Source organism: Pithys albifrons, chromosome 1 (genome assembly GCF_047495875.1).
Source record: "Pithys albifrons albifrons isolate INPA30051 chromosome 1, PitAlb_v1, whole genome shotgun sequence".
Taxonomy (NCBI): domain Eukaryota; kingdom Metazoa; phylum Chordata; class Aves; order Passeriformes; family Thamnophilidae; genus Pithys; species Pithys albifrons.
In genome coordinates this window covers 106,436,739-106,461,433 of record NC_092458.1, presented here as the reverse complement: position 1 = coordinate 106,461,433, position 24,695 = coordinate 106,436,739, and the positions used below count along the sequence as shown (strand labels likewise).

Genomic DNA, 24,695 nt, shown 5'->3' with positions numbered 1-24,695 from the left:
ATAGGAGAAAACCTTATGGCCTCTCAGGAAAGCTGTGTGAAATAAAATGAACAATGTGCAAGTGTGAATGTGAAAATGGCTAAGGTAAAAAGAGCAATTTAATGAGGTTGTCATAAAATCCATGAGTTCTGCAGAATTCAACTGCAGTTACACAAACTCAGTACTCTAAATCTCAGAATTTTTATTTTGAATATAGCACCTGACTTTTAGAAGGCATATGAATAGACATTTGCTCTCAGGAAGTAACTGGAAGGTCAGGGACCTTGACTTTAAGATCTATAAACAAGGGAATATGAAGTTGTGTTTTGTACAGCGACAAAAACTGCATTTGCATCATATTAGTTTTAGACTTTCAAAGGTTTTTAGATGACAATACCTCTTTTTCCTGAATTACAACTTCACTTAGTTTTTGTTTTGGTTCCCTTGGGGAATAAACAGCAGATTTTGCAGGTGCCAAAGCAATGTTTGAATGGTTATCAGTGACATAGAGAGTAATTGCCAAATGATGATTTAAAAGGTCTCATGCTTTAAAAGCTTCTTGAGTGGCTGTGGTTTTGTGTCAGGTGGCTGAACTATTTACTGCAGAGCCAAAAGGCCTAAGTAAAAGTGGTCCAAGATGGGTTTTATAAATGTGAATTCAGGGCAGCTCTTCTCTAGGGTTAACTGCAGAAACTGTGTGTTTGTAGCATTTGTGGCCCCTTTTAAAGCAGTGCTTTCTCATCCCCAACACAGCAGGTTACACAGTTGGGAAAAGAAAACCAAGAAGTCCTGACTTGTACTTCCCCAGCTGTAGAAAATACAGCAAGAGTCTAATTAAAGCCCTAAACAAATGTTGCACTTAATTAAAGACAAAACCAAGCCTATTGAAATTGGAGGGAAATAATGAGCTATATCTTGCTGTACAAGGTATTTGTGTACAATAAAACATATGCTAAAGTATGTTGTGGTTGGCCGATGTTTTGGTTGCTCTTTACACAAACGGGAAGACAGGGAGCCCTGTGAGCAGGCACAGGGTTTACCTCCAACAGGGAGGCTGCAGATCAGGAAGGCACAATCACTAACTGAGATATGAAATAGGTGAAATGAAACTTGACTGGTACCATTGCTCAGCCTCTGTCACCCTCTCTTTTGGGCCCGCACAGCTGTTCCTGCAGCCAGTCAGTGAACCATTTTGGGGAACTGATCTAGCAGAGCAAAACAAGTGCTTCAGGGGGGAGGGGAGGCTGTGCCTGTATTTCAGGTGAATCACTTCTCCAGCGCTGCTGGTGAGAACGTGCAAACAGGGGTTGCCTTGCAGCTGGAGGAAGAGATTGTGCAAGATGTCACCAAATGTTTAACAACCAAACTCTGTAATACTGTTAAAAGGTGGGGAGTAATTAAATGAAAGTATGATAAACTTCCGGGGAAATATATATACATGCACCTTATACTATTTAAGATATTAAAGGCACGCTAAGGCAGATTGCCCAAGCAACAATATAAGGAACAGGAAGCAATAATAATAATGAAAAAAGAAAGAAATTTCAGCTCTTGAAACCCATAAGCAAATGTCACGACACAGCCTCTGATCACTTTGCCTTCTGTACATTAGTACCATCAATAAGACTAGCAGGGAAATGGTTGCAGCTCTGGAAGAGTGACAGCTAAACAATCACTGCAGACTAGCAACAAGACCTCAGAAATTTAAGATTGTGGGTTTTTGTTAAGGCAGTGTGTCTCAGAAACAATACTCTTTAGATATTGCTGTGTAGGAGCTTAGACAATATTATGTAAGTGGAAAAGAACAAGTTGCTTGCATGGTTCTTTTTTGTGCTGTGCCAGTGCAGGTGTGAGAGCTTTTGGACCTTGAGTTACTGTGCTGAGTTCTCTTCTGGGTTCACACACTATTCACCTGAGCTTCACTCAACAGGATCTGAATGCAGAAAAGGAAGGGAGGGTGAAACCAAGCAATCTGCTTTTAAGATTTCTTGTGAAACAACAGTTTCTTAATTTATTACTGGCACTAAAGAATACTAATAACATCAATTCAAGAGCTCTTTCTAGATTGTGGCCCTGACAAATCATTAGCATTTTCTGATGAGGTACAAATTCCAGTCTTGTGCTCAGTGCACTTCATACAGAGCTTGTGCTGCAAACAGAACATGAAACTCTGCTCCGTCTGGTTTCCAGCAACACCATATGTACGACAGAATCCTAATTCACATGGCTGTGGTTCAGATTATGTATTTCAACGACAAATCCTGTCTCAGGAGTGGATTGCTCAGCCTTTTTCTTTTATTTTAAAGAAAGTGAGGAAGTGGGGTGCCTTAAAAGTAATAATTTTATTGGGGGAGGGGAATTTAATGAAAGATAATACTTTATCATCCTATCGTGATTTGAAGAGAATTGAACAAAACATACAAGTTTTTTCTAACACGCTCATTTTAGACACATTTTATCTGTCAGAGTAGCTATTAAATGAAACAGTGAAAACACTTGAAAAAATATTTCAAGACAAATGTATTTAATTTAACAGCTGCATTGTTTATATTATTTTCAAATAATATAAATAATGAATAGCTTTGATGAAAATTATCTGCACACAGCACATGTCAAAAACACAGTGTAGGCAGTAAAACTGTATGAGAAAAAACATGATTATATATTGAAAGAGGACAGGGGAATTGCACCAGCACCCCTGTACAACAATGCTACAGAAAACTTTTAAGAAGAACCCCAAAGTACTGTTGTCTTTCTTACATGTAGCCATCAATCCGAGCAGAGAGAATTTCTGCCCTTATCTCCAGAAAAGCAATTTGCAAGCTATTTCTGATTTCATTATATTATCTACATAGTTTCTTGTCGTTTGCACAATAAATTCTTTGGGAACATTAATTTTAAAAATCACCTTGTATATTGCAGCATAAAAGGCAAAACCATTAAAACTGATACAATCTATGAGCAACAAACGTGAGAAGAGCAAATATTGATCAAATTGCAACATCATTTGCACAGAAGCTACAGTGAAATAAGGCAGTGGTAGTAGATTGTCACGAGCTGTGCTCGTGTTTTACTGAAAGTCCAAGCTCCTGCAGTGATGTTATTACCTGATAATCTTCTCAGTTTTAAAAAGATTCATACTTTAGTGTGGGGAGAGGACGGAATTGAATTACAGGCTCGTAAACACTGAGGCTCTGTGTGACAATTCATTTTGTTGCATTAGGCTTCCACTCATGTTTTTTAGGTCCTTGGGGCTCTCAGAACCATGCTGCTCTCTTCAGCTTTTTCTGCAGACCAAGGTTTACCAGCCTGAGAAATGCATCTGGGACGCAGGTACCATACACTGAGTAGGCACTGAAAACTTGGGGGTGAGCTCCTCTGCTGCCCTTCACCTGCTTCTGGTCAAAGGGATTTTGGCCAGCCCAGTACCTTGGGCACTTTCCTACGCTGGCTTTCCCCAGTTTGTGCTGATGCCCAAAGCTGACTCCTTTCCCTACCTTTCCTTGACTCCCCAGAAAAGGGTGACAGAGGGACAATTTATTTCCCAATAATGTTTACCTGCTGTGCCAAAATCCACTGTGGGCTGCTGAAACCTGCTACCCTCCCCATTCTTTAATCAGCAGTAAAATAGCTAAGGATGTTCCCATTGAATTTGAACACTTAATACCATCCCCTCACAGTTCACCCAGCCAAACCTCAGCCGGGAGGGGGAAGATCTGCAACTTGAAGTTGAATCATAGAATCGATTGGGTTGGAAAAGACCTCTGAGATCATCAAGTCCAACCCTTGGTCCAAGTCCAGTTCATTTACTAGATCATGGCACTCAGTGCCACATCCAATTTCAGTTTAAAAACCTCCAGGGATGGTGAATCCAGCCCCTCTCTGGGCAGACCATTCCAATGCCTGATTACTCTCTCTGGAAAGAATTTTTTTCTGATCTCCAACTTAAATTTCCCCTGGCAGAGCTTGAGGCCATGCCCCCTTGCCCTGTTGCTGAGTGCCTGGGAGAAGAGACCAGCCCCCACCTAGCCAGAACTTCCCTTGAGGTAGTTACAGACAGTGATGAGCATTAATGGCTCCAGTTTTTGGCTCCTCAGTAAAAGAAAGCCAAGGAGCTCCTCAAGAGGGTCCAGCAGAGACCAGAAGGATGATGAGGAGTCTGCAGCATCTCTCTTCTGAGCAGAGACTGCAGGAGCTGGGCCTGTTTAGTCTGGAGAAGACAGAGAGGGCATCTCATCCATGCACACAAATATCTCAAAGGTGGGTACCAAGAGGGTGGTTGGAGCCAGATTCCTTTCAGTGGTGCCCAATGACAGGACGAAGAGCAATGGTCATAAACTAAAAGACAAGAAGTTACCCCTCCCGAAGGTAAGAACTTCTTTACACTGAAGGTGGCAGAGCACTGGAACTGCCCAGGGAGGGCCAGGAGTCTCCTTCCAAAGCCCCTGGACACATTCCTGTGTCACCTGTCCCAGGTGACCCTGCCTTGGCAAGGAGGGGATGGACTCGATGACCTCCAGAGGTCCCTTCCAACCCCAACAATTCAGTGACTCTGTGGTTCATTGAGTGCTACGGTTTGTTGTCACCACGAGCAGCGACAGCGCTGGAACCGCTCATAAACTCCCTTCTGATCCCGCGGAAAGCGGCGGGTTCCCGCAGCCGCTCCGAGCTGCTCTCGGCTCCCCCGGCGCGGGGCAAAGCTCGCCCTCCCCGGGGCCGTCCCCGGCCGGGGCTGGGGCCGCGGAGCGCTGCCCGGGGACGCAACGGGGCCGGGCCGGGGCGGTGGGACCGCCAAGATGGAGGCGGGCGGTGCGGCGGGCGGGGCCGGGGCCGGGCAGGGGCTGCGCCCGGGGCAGGTGCGCGGGGCGGCGCCGCTGCGGGGCCGAGGGCGGCGCTCGGCGCTGCGGGAGTGACAGCGGGGCCGGAGCGGGGCCGCACCGCCCGCCCGCCCGTCGGGCGCTGACTCGGCTCCCCCTCCCGCCCCGCCTCCCGCCCCGCTTGCCCAGCCCGGGCCCGGCCCAGCAGCCGCCGCCGCCGCCGCCGCCGCCCGCCGAGCCCGGGGCGCCGCCGGGAGCCGCGCGGGGGCCATGACGGTGGAGCAGAACGTGTTGCAGCCCGGCGGCGCCGCCAAGGTGAGTCCCCGGCGGGGCCGGGCCTGGGGCCGCTGCGCGAACCGCGCCCGGGCCTGGCCGCGCCCGCTCCGGCCGCGCCGCTGCCCCCGCGCCGGGGCCGCCCCTGCGGAGCCGCCCCCGGGCCTTCCCCGCGCCGCGGCCTCTCCCGGGCCCCGCCGCTCCGGCGGCCGCGGGGCAGCACTTGGGGGCCGCGGGGCTGCCCGGCCGGAGCTCGGAGCTCCCGCGGGCATGGCCGGCGCTCCGCGGCTCCCCGCGGGCCTGTTGCGCTCACAGGGAGCGGCGGGCCCGGGGGAGATGCTGCCCATGCCCGGCGTGACCCCCATTGCCTGGCCCGCGCTGCCAAAGGTGAACGCTGCTATTTCCAGCGAGTGACGCTCTCCCGCTGGAGTGAAAAATTGCCGCGTTCGGGGACTCGCGTTCACGCGCATCGCGGAACGGGGTTAAGGCAATGACGGCGCTTGGGAAGCTCTTACTGCACACCGGGACTTGACGGGGAATGTTTCTCTGTCAAAAAAAAAAAAGCACCTTCTAAAGCTGTTCGTCGCTTGAAGTGAGCTGAACTGTGTTGAGAAGCATCTAAAATTAAATTGCAGTGCTTTTAAACTGTATTTTTTATGCTTTAAAGGTAACTTGCTGGTTAACACAACCCTTCTGTTCAGTGATGTGACTGCTGCCTCTTCCCTGATTTTTTTTGTTTTTTATTTTTAATAGCATGGGTTGCTTTTATAGGAGCATAGAGATATTTGTGCTTTGGTGTAGTCAGTGTGGAAGTTAAATGGCTGCAGTCGTAAGAGTGGACAGTGGGAATGTGCTGATTAAGGTGTAAGTGGTTAAAGTGGTACAACTCGCATTCAAGAAGCTCGTTTGGAGGGAGAGGTGTGTCTGGCAGAGGCTGCTATCGTAGTTGGGAGTAGTTAGCACTGATTTTTGGCTGCTCCAGCAGGAAGGCAAGGGCTGGATGGACTGATTGTGTTCCTCAGTCAAGTGTTTTCAGCGTGTGCTCGCAGGTTAATGTAGCAGGTTTGCTGCTACACGTGCCTTCTGTGTTACAAAACTGTATTGCTTCTTCGCATCTGACAACTCTCCTGAATGAGTTTACCTGGTATAAAACATGTTTCTAGTGGGTTACGGAAACATCCAGTAATTATCCTCATCAGGTACTCTGTTACATAGTACCTCAGGCACGCTTATGAGCTAGTGTTACTTTTCAGCTAAACTAGAAGAAACCTTGTGGTTTTCAGCTATACTTGCTTGTGGGTCAGTAGTTCGGGGCTACTTTTAAGCTTTTTAATCATGGAGAAGCTTACAGGGTGGTTAAAGATTGGTTGTGGCGGATCCAGCTAACACATGCTGCAGTAAAAAATAGAGTTAGTAATAATTGTAAAGTCCTAGTCAGCATCTATGGGTAGTGGTCCCTTCTCTAAATATCTAGAGAAACTGTGTAAAATAAATCTTTTCCATGCCAGGGATTTTTTTGTTGTTGTTGAAGCCTCTGATTATATTATTATCTGAAATTCCTTGTTACCTGGAGTGAGGAAAAGGCAAATCTTGAGAGTACTTTTAAAAAAAAGGCATTATTTGACTCAAAAGTGAGTGTCTCATTGCTTTTTGCTTTTTGAGACACTGAGTAGCTAACTGGGTTACAGTTTTTAACATTGTTCATTTTATTTGCATGTAGGAAAAAATTATGAAGTTTTAGTGAGCTGATGGATGGAGAAGTGGAGAGGCTACCATAGCACTAACTAACCGTCTTCCCTCAAAAGAGGAAAATCCCAAGCTCCACAAATAATGAGAGTTTGTTCTGGAGACCTCAAAGTTTATTATGATTATTTTCTGTTAGCGTGAAGAAACCACATACAAGCAGAAATATATTGGGTTTGCAAGAGATGCCTGAGTCATCAGCATACTTTATTCAGAACTGTGGTTCCCAACATTGTTCATCAGATGTTTTCTTACTGTCATACAGGAAGTGTGTGTCAAACTTCAGCAGCACTTGGAGATGTAGGTTTGTATTACTAAATGCTCTAACTACAAACAGCCTGTTTCCCACTGAAGCTATCTTTAGTTTATTGTATAGTAAAAGCAGCTGTATTGCATCCAGAGAAGTTTTCTCTTTCATCTGTACTGGTCATCTTGACTCCTAAATAAAACTTGTAATTTATCTCCCGAAACAAATACTTTACCATGTTATGCTCCTCGCTCACAGCTCTTGTGTGCTTCTCTCACATTGTGAGGTGTCTGGAGGTTATAGAAAGTGTTCATATTAAGACTAAAGCGTGTGAATAAAGGTAAACGACCTGGAAAGTTAAATAAAAATGACCTTATTGTTTTGTTCCATCTGTATTTCTGTCCAGTTTCTCCTTTTGTTGTCAGACTGCCGAAGAACTAAGGCATGTGTTGCGGGACTCCCCGTGCTCCAGGCAGTCCTGCAGGGCAGGTGGGCATGTGCAATGGATTTTCCAACTTGAGGCAAACCTTCCCTTGTGCTGCCAGACCCTTCACTTGGTCAGGGTCCTGTACACAGGGTTCAGCAACAGGGGCTGGGGAAAATGGTGATTTTTTGGAGTAATTGGAAGTGATTATGCAGGGACGTCCAATGTGTTTCAGCGTGGTCTCAGCTCTGATAATTATTGTGATGGTCATCTCGGAACAGCAGATTGAAGAAGCTGGGTTTGACAGGGTGACACTTATCTGGCCTCTCAGCAATGTGTGTTATCAAGTTCTGCTGCTTCTGAACAGAGCCTGAGTGGTGGTTCATACACAGGTTTAAAGGCTGTTTTATCGATCCTTTGGTTTTCCACACCCACTGTTATTTCAGACCTGTGATTCAGCAGTGCATTGACAGTGTAATCTCAGGAACAGTAGAATAAAGTTAGGTGTGTCAGCTCAGCTAGGTGTTTTTTGGGTTGGGTTTTTTTTGTTTTGTTTTGTTTTTTAAAGAACTAACTTTTAAGGGTACTCACCACTTGAAATAATGCCTGGCTTAAAGCAAAGTCTGATATTACTTCCTCTCCCATACTCTTTCTTGAGGTAATAAGGAGAAAATTGTACTAGCTCATGTGTGTGGTCCTGCTCTGCACATCCCATGGTTTTGATGTACTTGTTATTGAAGGATTTATCTACTAATAAGGCAGTGACTGCTCTTCATTCCTGAAAGCAGCAGCCACTTCATGCAGAAGATGCTACAGTCATCTTGTCTCTAACATCTGGAATAGGGATGTTGGTGCAGTCCTGAATGGCAGGAAGTGATTGCAAAACAAACCTACCAAGCACTTTGTACGCAAGGAAGGTATCTTGGGAGCTGCGTGCTCTTTTTCTCCATCTCCATAGGTGGCAGCCTTACCAGGATCTAAAATCCAAGCCTTTAAAATCTGTTTTTTAATGGTGAGTTTAGGGTTGCCTATGGGACCATTTGCTTGGTGGATCCAAGCTGCAGGCTCTTATGGTTGTCACGTGACCAGAGCTGCTCTGGACTGAGACCAATGTGCAGGTGTCCTCCTGCATCTGGAAAATGCACCCTGGGTCATAGAATCACAGAATCAATTGGGTTGGAAAAGACCTCCGAGATCATAAAGTCCAACCCTTGGTCAACTCCAGTCCATTTACCAGATCATGGCACTCAGTGCCATGTCCAATCTCAGTTTAAAAACCTCCAGGGATGGTGAATCCACCCCCTCTCTGGGCAGGCCATTCCAATGCCTGGTTACTCTCTCTGGAAAGAATTTTTTCCTGATCTCCAACTTAAATTTCCCCTGTCAGAGCTTGAGGCCGTGCCCCCTTGTCCTATTGCTGAGTGCCTGGGAGAAGAGACCAATCCCCACCTGGCTAGAACTTCCCTTCAGCTAGTTCTAGACAGTGCTGAGGTCACCTCTGAGCCTCCTCTTCTCCCTGAATGAGGATGGGTTACATGTCTCTGTGTTTGGACTGTGTGGCAGGTGGGCTCCTTGAATGGTGGGCTTGAATACAACATGTTGTAGCTGCCTGTGCTGATACCCAAAGCTTTATTACCTCTTTTGTCCAGTGGAGCAGAATGACCAGACTGGTTTACTGAAAGCATTTTCAAAAATCATTTGAATTGCTATGGAGCTATGCTTTTAAATATACACATCGTGTTCTGTATTTTCTTAAAAAAGGTCATATAAAAAGAGTTTGTCTTTCTTGTACTTACACCTTTGACATAGATTCCTCTTGGTATTTTCTGAAAGCTAGAACAAGGTGCAAAGATCAGTGATTCAAAGTGATTTTGAAAGCCCTTGTCAGACTGGTCTGCTGAATGCATCTGGTTTTGTGGCTGTTCTTAGTTTTGATGTGAGGTGCATGTGTGTGTAGTAAAGTTTGGTTTTGTTGTGTTTTTCTCTTTTTCTTTCTATTTTTTTTGTACCTGTGCAAGCCTGCTCAATCTTGGAGGGCTGTTTTTATTGGTATAATATGATATGAAACCTTTAATAGCAGTTTAAAACCTGTTGCATTCAGAAAACCTGTCACAGAAGTTCAGTGATGCTTTCAGTTGTGGTAGCAGGAGGTTTACAGCTATAGTGCTATCAAATAGAATTTGCCTGAAATAATGTCTTTAAGTATATTTTGGTCCACACCTTGAAAGAAAAGTACTGCTTCAGAATATGAAAATATAAGGTTTATATATTTTTCTGGTAACCTTTTGTAATATTCTTTTAAAATATCTTTAGTAATTCCTTAAAAAACCCCAACAACAATATATTCTTAGGATAACCCTACCCAGACAGCTACTGGGAGCATCAGCTACAAAAGATGACAAAACCCATCAGCTTCTATGAAAAGGTCAAAAAAGCATATTTGAAAATATAAAAATATTTCACATTTTTAAAAGTGCTTTGTAAAGATAAGTGGGAGGATAATTGAACAGTTGCTGTTCTTGCACTCTTGTAGCTGAGAAGATATGTTTGGGCTAGAAGTGGCATTTCTTTAATTCTCTGAATTCAATTGATATTCATGGACTTCTGTAACTGGTGAGGAATAAAAAGTAGAATGAAAGACAGAAATTCTTTAAAGTTTCTGGCTAAATCTTCTTTTCTTCCTGTCTAAACAACTTGCCCCAATGTCAGCAGTCTGATTACTCAGTCCATGAGAAGCTGACTCTGTAACTTCAGTGATGTGAGTTGAGGGATGCGGAGTGGTTACATTCGGCTTGGAGGCTGGGCCGAGATCTTTGCAGAACCAGCTGGGAGGTGTCTGACCCTCACACATCACCTGTGCCAGGAGTTGTTTGGGAGCACTGCCAGGGATGGGGAGATTATTGAGGTCCCCAGGGGTGCTTCCAGGCTTCCTTAATGTTTTGCTGCCCATCGCTTTCTTAGTGAAGATACTGCTTTGCAATTCCCAGCTGGTTATCTGGCCAAAGCCAAGAGTCAAACGTGACATTCCTAATGTTCCTTTAAAGCATAAAAAGTAAACAAAAAGCTTAAGAGCTGTGCCTTCACTTAGGCCTTTTCATGTAGGAATAAATTCCTTTAAAGGCCTGACTTTTTGGTTTTGTTTGCTAGGGGTTTTTTTATTATTGACTTCCTGTACTTATTATGGAATAGAGTTCTTAAAAATCTGAGGATGTATGTGTGTTTGTGTTGCCAGAACCTGGACTGAGAGAAAAGTCTTTTCTACTTTCTCTGAGTGGGAAAGCCACAGGTGTGGGAGCAGCTTTTCTGGGAAACGAAACTATCCTGAGTACTTTCACTTTCTAGTTCTCTTGTCATAACCAGTGTGCTTATTTTAAAGTGGGGGATGGTTGCACTGAGTCACAATCATAGAATCATAGAATGGATTGGTTTGGAAAAGACCTCTGAGATCATCAAGTCCAACCCTTGGTCCAACTCCAGTCCCTTTACCTGATCATGGCACTCAGTACCACATCCAATCTCAGTTTAAAAACCTCCAGGGATGGTGAATCCACCCCCTCTCTGGGCAGCCCATTCCAGTGCCTGATTACTCTCTCTGTAAAGAATTTTTTCCTGATCTCCAACTTAAATTTCTCCTGTCAGAGCCTGAGGCTGTGCCCCCTTGTCCTATTGCTGAGTGCCTGGGAGAAGAGACCAATCCCCACCTGGCTAGAACTTCCCTTCAGATAGTTATAGAGAATGAATGAAGATGTGTGTGTGTGTTGATTTTATTTCGTGTAGTGTTTTTTGTGGGTTTTTTTGTTTCTTTTTAGATGGTTATGTTAAAGTTCCCCATCAAACCCCGGTGCCTGAGTTACCAGTGCGATGGTCTTTAGTTGCCAGGTCGACACCTGTAATTTGATAGAATTCAGATTCTCACCAGGGAGGGAATCCCTGTTGTCTCGTACTGGGGGGAGCAGTGCAGCATCCTGATACAAATCACAGGCTACAGCATTAGGTGAGTAATGAAGGAGAGGCTGTTGTGACCAGATATTTCAAAAAGATTTTATGAATTCAGGGTAGGGTTCAGCTTTTTTTTCCCATTAGGAAATAGAGACAGCTTCTGTTAGTGGGAGATTATATTTTATCAGTTGAGGTGCTGTTAGAGAAGTCAATATCTGCCAAGAATAGAAAGTATTTAACTGGAGTGAATGTGGGTTCCGTTTCAGTAGCTCAGTGAAACTCATGTTACTTGTGTGTGACTCCTGCTGGAGAGCTGAGTGTGTGGTAGATGGGGTGGGTGGAAACTCCTTCCATTCTCTTTGGGACTGTGATATGTCCAAAGTTCTGGTTAATGGATGGTCAAGTGTAACTAATAGGGAAAGCCAGAACTGTGGATCACAGTCATTAGTTGCATGTAAACCTATGTCAAGTTGAAAGTTTACTATAAACTCTTCATCTTTTTTATTATTAAAGAAAGAGAGAAAATACTGTGACAAAGCTGCCAGGCTGTGAGACTGAAGTCAAGATGAGGTGGTGAGACGCTTTCCTGCAGAACAGGATAGTGAGAAAATGCCTTGCACGATGGTACAAACTCAGGCTTTCTGCCAAGTAAAAGGAAATACTTTTTCCTGTTTCCTGCATCAGGCTGGCAAATGGCATCTCTTGCTGTTTTTTGTGAACACTTGTAACTCTTAATTTGTCAACATAGTGTGTACTGAACAGCACATGCCAGATTTTTGGATGTTACCTTCATTAATACTGTACTGAATATAAATGTTATAAGCTATATTCTGCCAGGGGGTAGTCCCATGGTGTAAAGGAGAGCACTCTGGACTCCGAATCCCAAGGACCTGAGTTCGACTCTCAGTGGGACCGTCCCCTGGCAGTTCAAGCCTCCCTGCCATTCCATCCCGTCAGATCTCGGATGCTCAGCGGGGTCAGCCCCGGTTAGTACCGGGTGCTGTGACAGTCCCGAGGACTTCACTGTCACTGTCCAAGATCGCTCAGCCATGGCAGATGGACCTTAGGAGTTAAATGGTGGGGCCAGTTCTGCACACACTGTGCCTCACCTAAAGAATCCACTGCACAGGCTGGAAGGGCACGTGGGGAGAGCCCTTCCCAAATCTTCATTCGAGAAGTTTGGCCATACATACATAGATACATATTCTGCCAACACACCTCTGCCAGACTTGCAGGTGGAATGAAGAGCAGCCCTGGTGTGTGTTGTGATTGAGTACAGTCACTATCTAAAGTGTTCCTTTATTCCAGAATTAAAATTTTCACTCTGTCATTGTATGCAGGGTTTAAATATCTATCTGTAGATTCCTGTAGTACTTCAAAACTTGCAATCGACTAAGGGCTCTAAATACCATTAATAGAAAATTTTCATAAAACTTCTCTTGGAGTGATCCTGTCCATGCCATTTTGTGCTCTGTTACCTTTTCAGAAGTGAATAAAAGGAATGTAAGTCTGTCTCTGCTGCAGCGGGTCACAGCTCCCTGCCCCAGTATTTGAGGCGAGTACCCTGGTCTGTTCTGGTGTGCTGCCTTCTGCTGTCAGCCAGGCTGTATCTTCTGGTACAGGGGTGGTTTTAACATACCGAACTATGCAGTCATATTCCTGGTAAATGTGGTGCAGGACCAGGGCAGTGATCCTTCCCCTGTGCTCTGCGTTGGTGAGGCCACACCTTGAGTGTTGTGTTCAGTTCTGGGCCCCTCAGTTCAGGAAAGAGATTGAGGGGCTGGAGCAGGTCCAGAGAAGAGCAACAAGGCTGGAGAGGGGACTGGAGCACAAATGCTGTGGGGAGAGGCTGAGGGAGCTGGGGTTGTTTAGTCTGGAGAAGTGAAAGCTCAGAGGAGACCTTATCACTCTCTACAACTAGCTGAAAGGATGTTGTAGCCAGGTGGGGGTTGGTCTCTCCTCTCAGGCAACCAACAGTAGGACAAGAGGGCATGGTCTTAAGCTCTGCCAGGGGAGGTTTAAGTTGGATACCAGGAAGAAGTTCTTTACAGAGAGAGTGGTCAGGCATTGGAATAGCCTGCCCAGAGAGGGGGTGGATTCACCATCCCTGGAGGTTTTTAAGGTGAGATTGGACGTGGCCCTGAGTGCCATGATCTAGTAATCAAAGTGGGGTTGGATTAAGGGTTGGACTTGATGATCTCAGAGGTCTCTTCCAACCCAACTGATTCTGTGATTCTATGAATCTGTAGGTTTAGGTTTTCACATGAATGAAATATTAAGCAACATTTTGAGTCAATGTTCAGATTCCCTCACAATGTTATGAAGGAAGAACTGGGTCTTAAGATGGTGTAAAGGACAGATTGACACAAAATGTCATGAGCTGGGCACTGTGATGACTTCAGTCATCTGTGGGTAGGCTTGTGAGTTCTTTTCTTGTAATTATGGACTTTTTTCTCATGTATTTAGTAACATCATTCATTCCAAGCATTTGAAAATCACAGTGAAAATATTTAATCTGTTTAGACTCTTGCAATTTAAGAAGGCACTGCTTTTTTCTTCAGTTGGGTTTCTTAGTTTTCATTCTTTTGTTAAATGTCATTAGCTTTTCTTTGCCATAAAGGATGAAATTCAGGAACATGTTGAAAGGCATCAGCATGAGATTTTCCCTGAAATCTGATGTTCCCTGATGATGGGACTTCAATAGGAGCAGCACTGTTGTGAACAGCAGCCCCACTGCGTGTCCACAGTTTTAAGGCAGTCTCTGAAGAAAGAGTGTTGGAGAGGTGGAAAAAAAAAAAGGGAACGTCATGTGGAAGAGCTTGAAGGCTGGAGAGGAACTAAGCTAACTTTGAAAACATCACCTCACACAGATTTGTGTGTGTAAACCAGCAGAAATATTGGTATGCAAATTACAATAGGTTTTATTCTGAGATGCACAGCTTTGACATGAAGCTTTTGTTTATAGATGGTTTATGAATTATTTTAGCTGGTGGATTCTTGCTTAAAAAAATTATGCCCTGTACAGCATTTCTTTTAAAATGTTTCTGCTATCACCTAATTGGCAACTGTCAAGCTTATAAAAGTTTAGGTGCCAAGCAAATGCAGATTGTACTTAAAATATTCTTGACTCAAGCTTTTTTATCCATCAGGTGTAAGCGTATTTTTAAGCTTTACAGAAAGTACATGTAGACAGAATAATGTATTTAATCAAAGCTTGTCAGAGAGGCTTTAGTTTTTTCAAGGCATTATCTGTAGCTATTTAAATTTAATTGCCCCCTGTACCTTATGGTGGTCTAGGCAGAATTTGTGAAAGTGAATTCATGTGACATAATGGCTTTATATCCCTCTGTGACTTCTTCCTGCCAATTGTCATGTCATCATTTAATGGGTTTTGTACCTTGAAATCCATAGTGCTTCCTTGAAAACAGAATGTTCACTTGACCTAAGGGTCTGAGTCTGAGATGTAAAACTTTCAGATTGTGAATTGTGTAGCAATACTTAATGCTGATTATTATTATTGGTGAATAGGAAATGCTAAGTTTGAGTTCACAGGTGGTTTATGTGATAGCTGTGTGACTCTAAGGAAAGTCAGATGCCTGTGCTGAAATGTGTATTCTTATTCTCAAACCAAAAATGATTTCTGAATTTCAATAAAACTTCAATTAAAACAAAAAGTAATTTTGAGAAGTTGAATTTAGCAGTGCTTTAAATAGGATAAAGCCAGGAAAAAAAAAAGTGCCACATGGAAATAGTACTGTGGAAAATACTACTGATTTACATTTAGGTGTATGCTTTGAGAGTTCTTTGAAGTCAGAAGCTGAAAAAGGCTGGGTATGCACAAGCATGTGGCATTCCTCATTCTTTTCAGAAGAGGAGATGGCAGGAAAAAACTCCTTCTCCACTTTCCTTTTGTCCTTGGTTTCATTTTATTCTTCTGAAAGTTAGTTACTTTGAAAAAGAAATTTCTCCTGGAACCAGAGCTGTTGGAAGAAGACTTTTTTCCTAACACTTTCCATAAGTGCATAGGTAGAAAAAACCCTTTAGGTCTAAATAGCCTGGTTAGAGGACTGAATATTGTGTGTTTTATTGGATACCTGAAGTCTTATGTAACAACTGAGAAAGCATTCCTGTATTTTTCAGATTTTAACTTTTGCTTTGTTTTTGGCATAGAATAAAGGGAAAGTTTATAAGAGAAAGCTTTTAAGCTTGTAAATATGATTTTTTTTTAAGCCAAATAGCTTTATAGTCAGCTTGTGGTTTCCCTTCTCAGTATTACCTGTTTTCCCATTTGTCAACTTATTTTTTTCCAAATCTGCTGTTGTCTATTATGTAATTTCTCACCTGTTTGAGGACCATGTTATTTTCATTTAGATACTTTCCCACTACACTTTGTTTCTTACATTAGAAGCTTTTAATTAGTTGGTGTTAGCCATAGGAAAGTTTTTTTTAATTGAGAAATCTAAGATTATAAGTTTTTTTTTAGTGGGGTACTAAAATTAAGTCTTCTCCATCTATATTCCATTACTTGTTTGGAAATTAAAAAATAATGAACAGCTTTCTGTCCACTTCTCAAAGTTCCGCCTAGTCTTGCACGTGTTTTACAGGACTTGGTGCTGAAAGCCACAGAGCATCCCTTGTGACAGCCCTGGCTGGGCCACAGTTGTCCCCTGCCTGAAGCTGACTGGGCTGCCTTTTGGGGGACAGTCTGCTGGTTTACTGGGTAACCTCTGGATTTATGAATGGTAAAGACAGAAGGCCACTGGGATCCTGTCCTGTATCAACAATAGTGTGGCCAGCAGGCCCAGGGCAGTGACCCTTCCCCTGTACTCTGCGTTGGTGAGGCCACACCTTGAGTGTCGTGTTCAGTTCTGGGTCCCTCAGTTCAGGAAAGAGATTGAGGTGCTGGAGCGGGTCCAGAGAAGAGCAACAAGGCTGGAGAAGGGACTGGAGCACAAGTGCTGTGGGGAGAGGCTGAGGGAGCTGGGGTTGTTTAGTCTAGAGAAGCGGAGGCTCAGAGGTGACCTCCTCACTCTCTAGAACTACCAGAAGGGTAGCTGTAGCCAGGTGGGGGTTGGTCTCTTCTCCCAGGCAGTCAAGCTCTGCCAGGGGAAATTTAAGTTGGAGATCAGAAAAAATTCTTTCCAGAGAGAGTAATCAGGCATTGGAATGGCCTGCCCAGAGAGGGGGTGGATTCACCATCCCTGGAGGTTTTTAAACTGAGATTGGACGTGGCACTGAGTGCCATGATCTGGTAAATGGACTGGAGTTGGGCCAAGGGTTGGACTTGATGATCTCAGAGGTCTTTTCCAACCCAATCAATTTTATGATTCCCCATCATCACCAGTTCCAGCTCTTGCTAACTTGGTGTGTTACCCTGAAGGTTTTTCTGGGTCTGGTTTAAGGACAATGGTAAATGTGCCACCTGCTGCTGATGCTGAGTGGGGGTGTGTGCAGAGCGCAGACTGGGCTGTCTTGGCAGAGGCCACGAAAGGTGCCAGGAAAGGGCTTTGTAGCTTTACTGAGCAGGAAAGGGTTGAGGATTTTTCTATCAGAACTTATTATCTCTGTTGTTTGATGGGGAACGTGTTGGCTAATGCTGCTGCTGGGAAGGCAGCACAGAATTTAAATTTTTTGTTTCAAATTATTTTCCAAAAATGTGAACTGTTTAGAAGAGTATTTCAGACCCCCTTCACTCAAGTCAGCCTGTGAAGTGTCATCTTGGTATGTGGTGATGGCAGAAAGTCACTCTTTGTGATACTGCCATGGCTGGGGGACTTACGCTTATTAATTGATAATGTTATTAATTGATATACCTATCATAGAGTTTGCTTAGCCGTAATTATAAAATCCACTGTATAACATACAGCAAAAATCACAAGGTACAGACCTGTCCTTGAAGATGCCATACCAAGAGGCCCCAGAGCCTCTTGGACTAATTAAAACAGCCAGGATACCCGATGAGACAAAGATAAATCAGAAGATATGTCAAAAGAACAGGATAAGTAGAGAAATTTGCCAATTGTTACAGTTGCCAACAAGTCCGGTTTGAAGCAGCTTTGAGCAAAAGGTAAAAAGTTCACGAGAGGAAGAGTAATAACTTCATCCCCAAAGACCCCTGCCCCAAATTACCAGGAGAGAAAGCACAGGCACAAGAACGAGTGGCACGAGGTGGAGAAAATGGAAATCAGTTCTTGAAACTCATTCTAATAACCCTGCCTTCTTAAAGAAAATAATGTTTATGCATGAAGAAATAATAAATATGTATAATTTACTTGCAAATAAACCAGTTGTTAACTCGACCAATTGTTAACTCGACCAGGTGTGCGTGTTTTTGGAGGAACCATCCCCCATGCATCCAGGTCTGGAATAAACATACCTCTCTATAACCTTACCGGATATAGAGTCTTTTTTCCACAAAGCAGCTACAACACCACCATGACAAGGAAGACTGACAGGTCTAAATGATGGCAGAGTGTTTGTAAACCAAAGTTGTCATAAATGTCTTGATCCCATGTCCAAACATATTGGAATGTAACACATTCAGCTTTCTTTGGGAGCTGAGGCAAATGTGTGTTTCAGTAAAAGATAATTCAAAGTCCATTAAAAAACCCCAAAGATTCTAAATGGTATATTTTTGTTTTTATTTGTTTTTCCTTTCTCCTTGAAAGAAATCAGCCTAGAAAATTCATTTGCCCTCTGTGGAGTGCAGTGCTGAATTTACTATTTCTTTAATTGTGAGGTAGTAAAATTATATGCTGATCCCTATACAAACCTCACCATGTCTTTAAATACTCTGGTCACTGTTGTGTTTGAGGTTCATTTAATTCTGTCGCCATCTGCATCTGTGGAGGTTACTACCTAATGAAAGCAAAGCTGCTCACTGACCTTCACAGTCCGTGGTGTGTCACTGGCCTTTCTGCAGGGACACAACATGTGCCAGCACTTTCCTGGTGCCTGATCCAGGAAAGGTCTCACCCAGAGAGGCTGGAACTGCTGTCAGAAGGTTGTCACCTCTCAGGCAACCTGTTAAACACTGCCTCGGATTTTAGGTGACTTAATGTTATCTGTAGTCTCGCTCTTCCGCAGAGTTGTGTCCTGTGTCTCCCCCTGCCCACCTCCCCCTGCTCCCCAAGATAAATGTGTGTGTCTATTTATGTTTACATGATTAGTTGGTGGCAGGATAAGCTATGAAATAATTTTACTGAATGCTGCAAATAACAGCACATGACTTTTCTGATGGACTTTCACCTTGTAATGCACCTCAGAATAACAGCTGGAGTGGGGGTGATCAGTAGAGTCAATTCACCTCTGGGAGCCCTCACTGCATTGGAGTGGAGGTGCTCCCTCCTGTTCTTCTTCCCAAGCCTCCTGTGTGGTCTCATCTAACTTCTTTTGGCCCAAGGAGCAGCCAACAGCAGGCAGTGCCATCAGGAGCTACACACTGGCTGCCTGAGCTACCAGGAATTCCAGGGGTGCTGCTGAGGGTTTGGGGGATCCCTGGGGTCAGGCCAAGCTGCCTGAGCTGGCCTTGGGCTGTCAGGGCTGTTGCTTTAGAGAGACAGGAGGGCAGACGTGCCTGGGTATGTGCACACTCTGTGATCACATGCTCTGTTTCTTTAGGAAATCATGTTACTAATTTTTTTTTAATTGGACCAAACGGAAGAGCCTTTATTGAAAGGCTTTCTGTTAAGTTGTTGGTTTTTTTCCCTTCCTATTCAAAATAGACAGCTGATCTCTTTGCCCAAATGTTTTACTTCTACTGAACAGTGAACTCTTTCAGTGAACAGTAATACAAACCTGTCTCTAAAAAGTGCAATTTAGCTTTTATTTAAGATTTCCAGGCTTTACTATTCTGAATTTTGTGTGGAAAAATTGTTTGTGAGATCTTCCTGGTATCACTTACCTGGGGCACATAGCAGAGTTGTTTGAGGTGAAGTGGGATCTTTGATCTCTGTGCCATTAACAGCTGCAGTAAATGAAATCCTTCTGGATGTGCACAATTAAAGCAAGGAGTGGAGAACAGTGTACAGCATTTCAGTCCGTGCAGTAGCAAGCCTGAGTGTGCACTTCATGGAGTGTAACCACGAGGCACACCAGGAGCACCAGATCCCTGTCACTGTATGAATTGTATATTCATCTCCTGTTGGAGTAAGTTTTCTGCAGTAGTGCCTAAGTAGGATGAGGACTGCAGGAGAATTTTATCCCCCTTGGCTTCTCTCACTGGAAAAAAGTAGGATTAAAATAATGGCAGAGAAACAACTCATTCTCATGAGACTGCTGCTCCACAGCAGTTATACCCAGTGGAAGTAGGTGCAGCCTTTATCTTGTCCTCTCCCTTGTCCCACTCCTGGCTCTCACTAAGGCAGCAGGGAATAAATGAACGCTTAGAGTGACTCTGCTGGTTTATTGAGAGCCTGGACTGGATTGCTGAAGGTTCAGGCTGTGGTGATGGTTCCAAGGGAGGAGTGGCTGATGGCCAGGGCAGGTGGCATCTGGCAATACCAGGAGTGGCTGGTGGCCAGGGCGGGTGGCATCTGGCAATACCAGGAGTGGCTGGTGGCCAGGGTGGGTGGCATCTGGCAATACCAGGAGTGGCTGGTGGCCAGGGCGGGTGCCATCTGGCAACACCAGCACTGGCAGAAGCTACAGCCTGGGAAGCAGAGCTGTCTCATCAGAAGCTGCTTGTGGTCTGACAGCCTCTTTAACTGTTATTGTTTGCAAGTATTGCAGGGACTGGGATCCCAGTGATTTGTGACACTTTGAATTTCCAGAGCGGGTTTGTTTGCTCCTACAGTTTTTGTCCTTTTTATGGCAGAGTGAGGAGAAGGAAGGTCTTTGCTTTGTGTTGTTTCCTTGGGAGCTCCTCGTATTTGCAGGGCAGAATGAGGCTATCATGATGGCTTTTTGGAGAAAAACAACCCCTTAAATAGGCTGAACATTTGGATGGGCTAATGGGACTGTTCCTTGAATTGAGAGGTAGACCTTAGCCTCACAGGGACATTGTAAATGGGTAATGAAAGGATGAAGAGCCTCAAAGTGAGTCAGAATAGCTGTGTTTGGCCTGGTGGGATAGACTGTGATTGGGATGCAAAGGAAAATATCTCAAAGCATGGAGTTAAAATGTGGATCTTGTAGCAGCATTGTTTTAAACCTCAGAAAGACAAGACTGGACACTTTTAGTAGTGGGTATAGTAAAATTATATCCTGGTCAATAGTCTTTCCTGTGAGGAGAAAGCTTGTCTTGGTGCTACCTGGGCAGACACTGTAAAATTTAGTGTTTAGTTGGGGTGATAAATGTTGGTGAGCAGAAGAAAAAAAGCATTAAGAAGGGAACTTTTGCAACAGAAAGGAGCCAGGAGTGATTGGAAAAATGTGTGTATATGTCTCCTGCTTTAACAGGGGACTTGGATTAGGTGATCTCCAGAGGTGCCTTTCAACCCCAGCCATTCTGTGGTTCCATATGTGTGTATTTATATACATAAAGAATTTTCTCTATATCCATCCTCCTCCAGCTTCCTTCTCATTTCTGTATGTATGGCCAGACTTCACAAGCGAAGATTTGGGAAGGGCTCTCCCCACGTGCCCTTCCAGCCTGCACAGTGGATTTTTTAGGTGAGGCACAGCGTGTGCAGAACTGGCCCCACCATTTAAGTCCTGAGATCCATTTGCCACAGCTGAGTGAGCTTGGACAGTGACAGTGAAGTCCTCGGGACTGTCACAGCACCCGGTACTAACCGGGGCTGACCCTGCTGAGCATCCGAGATCTGACGGGATCGGATGGCAGGGAGGCTTTAACTGCCAGGGGACGGTCCCACTGAGACTCAAACTCAGGTCCTTGGGATTCGGAGTCCAGAGTGCTCTCCATAACACCATGGGACCGCCATGTATGTATAATGTTGACCATCATTGAGCACACTGGCTTTAATTTGCTGTGGCTCCTACATGTCAGGTCTGTTGGTGCCAGGGTCCAGTTACATTGAGATGAGACTGGGTGTGAGCCAGGACTGGAGTGCCACTGGTTCTGTGGCACTGCCCAGCTGTTGGCCACGGGAGGGCTCTTGGAGGAACCCTTCTGAATTTTTATGTAGTTTACAGATAACATGTGCTGGTGCTTTCAAAGACTCCTCTTGCTGCCACCAGTAACTAATCACCTAGCAGATTTGAATCAGAGCTATTTTTGCTAATTACTGTCACAGTTACTGAAATATGTAAGAATCAAAAGGAATTTTTGTGAAGCAAATTTTCCTATGGTAGTTCCAGTAAATACAACCTAAGTTTAACTTGCATCTAGTTAAATGAAATTCCGGATTGTATTGGTTTTACTGTAGTTAGTTAATTTTAGAGCTGCTGCCATTGCTATTGGGAAGCTCACTGTTGTGCTGAGCAGGGTGTGAGATATGATGGTGATTTAAAACACACAGACGTCAAAATGCTCAGTAATTCTGTATTTCTGACACCTTTTATATTTTCAGTAAATAGCAAGGCTGCTATCCTTTTTTGATTATCATCCTGTCACTGAAGCTCGTTTAGGAGTAGCTATCAGTAAGAGCCTGGAAATGTAAAACTAAACAATTTTTCACATGCTTCTTCACTGAAGCAACAGTGTTCGTAAATCAGTTCATGGACTAATTTTATTTTTTCCCCTGTGAACTGGCAGGTTTTCCTGCTCATTGCTAGAGTACACCCCATGCAGGTGATGATTTGGCTCATATTTAATTTCTGGGTGTTACTTTGTATAACTGTCTGAGGTAGGTGGGTTTGCCTTATATTTAGTGTGAGAGAATACAGACCAAACTCCTCAAGCCTCTCTTTAAAACCTCATTCCAAAAAGTTTAAATATTAACTTGAATAAAGATAAATTTAAGCATTTTATGTTGAGAGTAAATGTGATTTTTTTTTTTGTCCTCGCAGGGAGCTCAGAATAGCGAGTGTTTACATGAATGCATGATCTCGTGTTGTGTAGAATCCTTAATATCCAATACTGAAATTCATGGGAAAGTCACTTGTTCAAGCATTTTCAGTTGAAGTAGTACATCTTTGTTATTGTTCGTGGAAATCCTAGAGATGTGCGAGTATTCTGAGTGTTGTCTTAGGAAGAATATATGTTATATAAAGGTATGATTAAGTAGAATCCCTCATTTAATTTTTAAGGGAGGACTGTGTGCTCCAAAGTAACGTGCTAAAGCCTTTTCCCTTGTTGAACTTTTATTTGGGTTAGGCTGTGGTTGGCTAAAAGTTCCTGCCATGCAGTGTGTCCTTTTGCCTCCTTGAAGTACATTTTTGCTCTCAGTCCAGCTGCACTTTGTACGAGCTGCTGCCGTAATTGGCAGGTTTTGGCAGCCTGTGCAGAGCAGTCCTGGACTGAAAATCTGCTGTCTCTGTGCATGTCCTTTGCTCTCCACAGGTGATTTTTCTCTGAGCCAAAGCTGAGGTGCATTTTGCGTTTGTGTGTACATAAAAATAGATCTTTACCTACTTTCTTAGAGGGTACAATGTCGTGTAAGAGGTTTCTCTTTTCGTACCTGAATAAAAGGAAACCCAGTTAGCAGATGCCTGGCAAGGGAACCTAATTCTTTGGGCTTTAGGAGGGACTGCAAAAATGAGCACCCTGCAGCCAGTGCAGAGATTTAACTTGGTCTTTGCACCAGCAAAGCACTGCTTTAAAAATATATATGTATACATATACTCACTTTTTATTATTCACATAGACAGAGAAAAATCTTGAGGACAGAGCTAGTAAGAGCAAGACATGGAACAAAGCCTTTTGGAGTTGACAGACTGTTATCCCTGTGTTTCAACTTAATATCTTCATGGAAGAAGTTAATTTTTATTTGCCAGTTTGGAACTTGACCAACAGCTTATTTAGAAAATGGTTAATATATCTGTGTCACTGGAAGCCATAATGCTCAGCAGTGTCTGTGGGCCTTTTAACTGTTCCTGGGAGATATGATTAATGTGGCAGAAAATTACATTCTCAGTAGTAATTGATGGTCATTAGTATGCTTGTCCTTTGTATGTTAAATATTTTTGTTTATTTGTTTGTAGCACAAATGTAAAGCCTTTTTACAGAGGATTACATTCCTCTAAGCTCTCAGTGTTCTTCTCCTTACAGCAGCATCGTATGAGGAAACCAGCTTATTAGCTACTTTTCTGCAAGCAGTACCTGTAGCAGGTCCTCTGCAGCTCAGGATACATTAGAATTGTCTCTAATATAAAATATGTTGGGCAATGTCATAGAATCATAGAATTGATTGGGTTGGAAAAGACCTCCGAGATCATCAAGTCCAACCCTTGGTCCAAGTCCAGTCCATTTACCAGATCATGGCACTCAGTGCCACATCCAATCTCAGTTTAAAAACCTCCAGGGAGGGTGAATCCAGCCCCTCTCTGGGCAGACCATTCCAATGCCTGATTTCTCCCTCTGTAAAGAATTTTTTTCTGATCTCCAACTTAAATTTCCCCTGTCAGAGCTTGAGGCCATGCCCCCTTGCCCTGTTGCTGAGTGCCTGGGAGAAGAGACCAGCCCCCACCTGGCTGGAACTTCCCTTCAGGTAGTTCTAGACAGTGATGAGGTCACCTCTGAGCCTCCTCTTCTCCAGACTAAACAACCCCAGCTCCCTCAGCCTTTCCCCATGTCATTTGAGTTTTCCTTCAACAAATAACTGAAAAATTGGTGTTGGACCAGAAAGTAAAGCAGAATTTGTGTGGAGGGACTGAGTCAAGATGCCATTCACATTTGCATTTTCTCCCTTCTTTCTTTTTGTCTCTAATACAAGTATTCATCCCTTAAGAATCTTAGAATGGTAGAGATTGGGAAGGGACCTTAAAGATCGTCTTGTTCCAACCACCCTGCCGTGGACAGGGACACTTTTCACCAGGTCAGGTTGCTCCAAGTCCCACCTAATCTGGCCTTGAACGCTTGCAGGGACTAGGCAGACACAACTTGCCTGGGCAACCTGTTACACTCCCTCACCACCCTCACAGTAAAGAATTTTTTTCCTAATACCTAATCTAAACCTGATCTCTTTCAGTCTGAAGCCACTTCCCCTTGTCCTGTCATTCCAGGCCCTTGTAAAATAGCCTCTCTCCATCTTTCCTGCAGGCTCCCCTCAGGTACTGGAAGGCCACAATTAGGTCACTTCAAAGCCTTCTCTTCTCCAGGCTGAACAATCGGAATTCTCTCAGCCTTTCTTGATGGTGGAGGTGCTCCATCCCACTGACCAACTGCATGGCCTTAGTACATTTTCATTATATACTATTGAAATGTGAACTG

General features: G+C 44.0%; 1 protein-coding gene across 2 annotated transcripts in view; it reads left to right on the top strand.

Moving 5' to 3' along the window:
* The first annotated feature begins 4,872 nt into the window (after positions 1-4,872).
* Positions 4,873-24,695, top strand: part of USP25 (ubiquitin specific peptidase 25) — a 95,376-nt gene continuing 75,553 nt past the window's right edge. The window contains exon 1 of one of the 2 annotated variants that reach the window (XM_071563138.1): positions 4,873-5,111. In XM_071563138.1, the coding sequence (XP_071419239.1) occupies positions 5,067-5,111 (45 nt within the window). In that variant the 5' untranslated portion in view covers positions 4,873-5,066. The remainder of the gene's footprint in view (positions 5,112-24,695) is intronic. The other variant, XM_071563128.1, reaches the window with a different exon arrangement.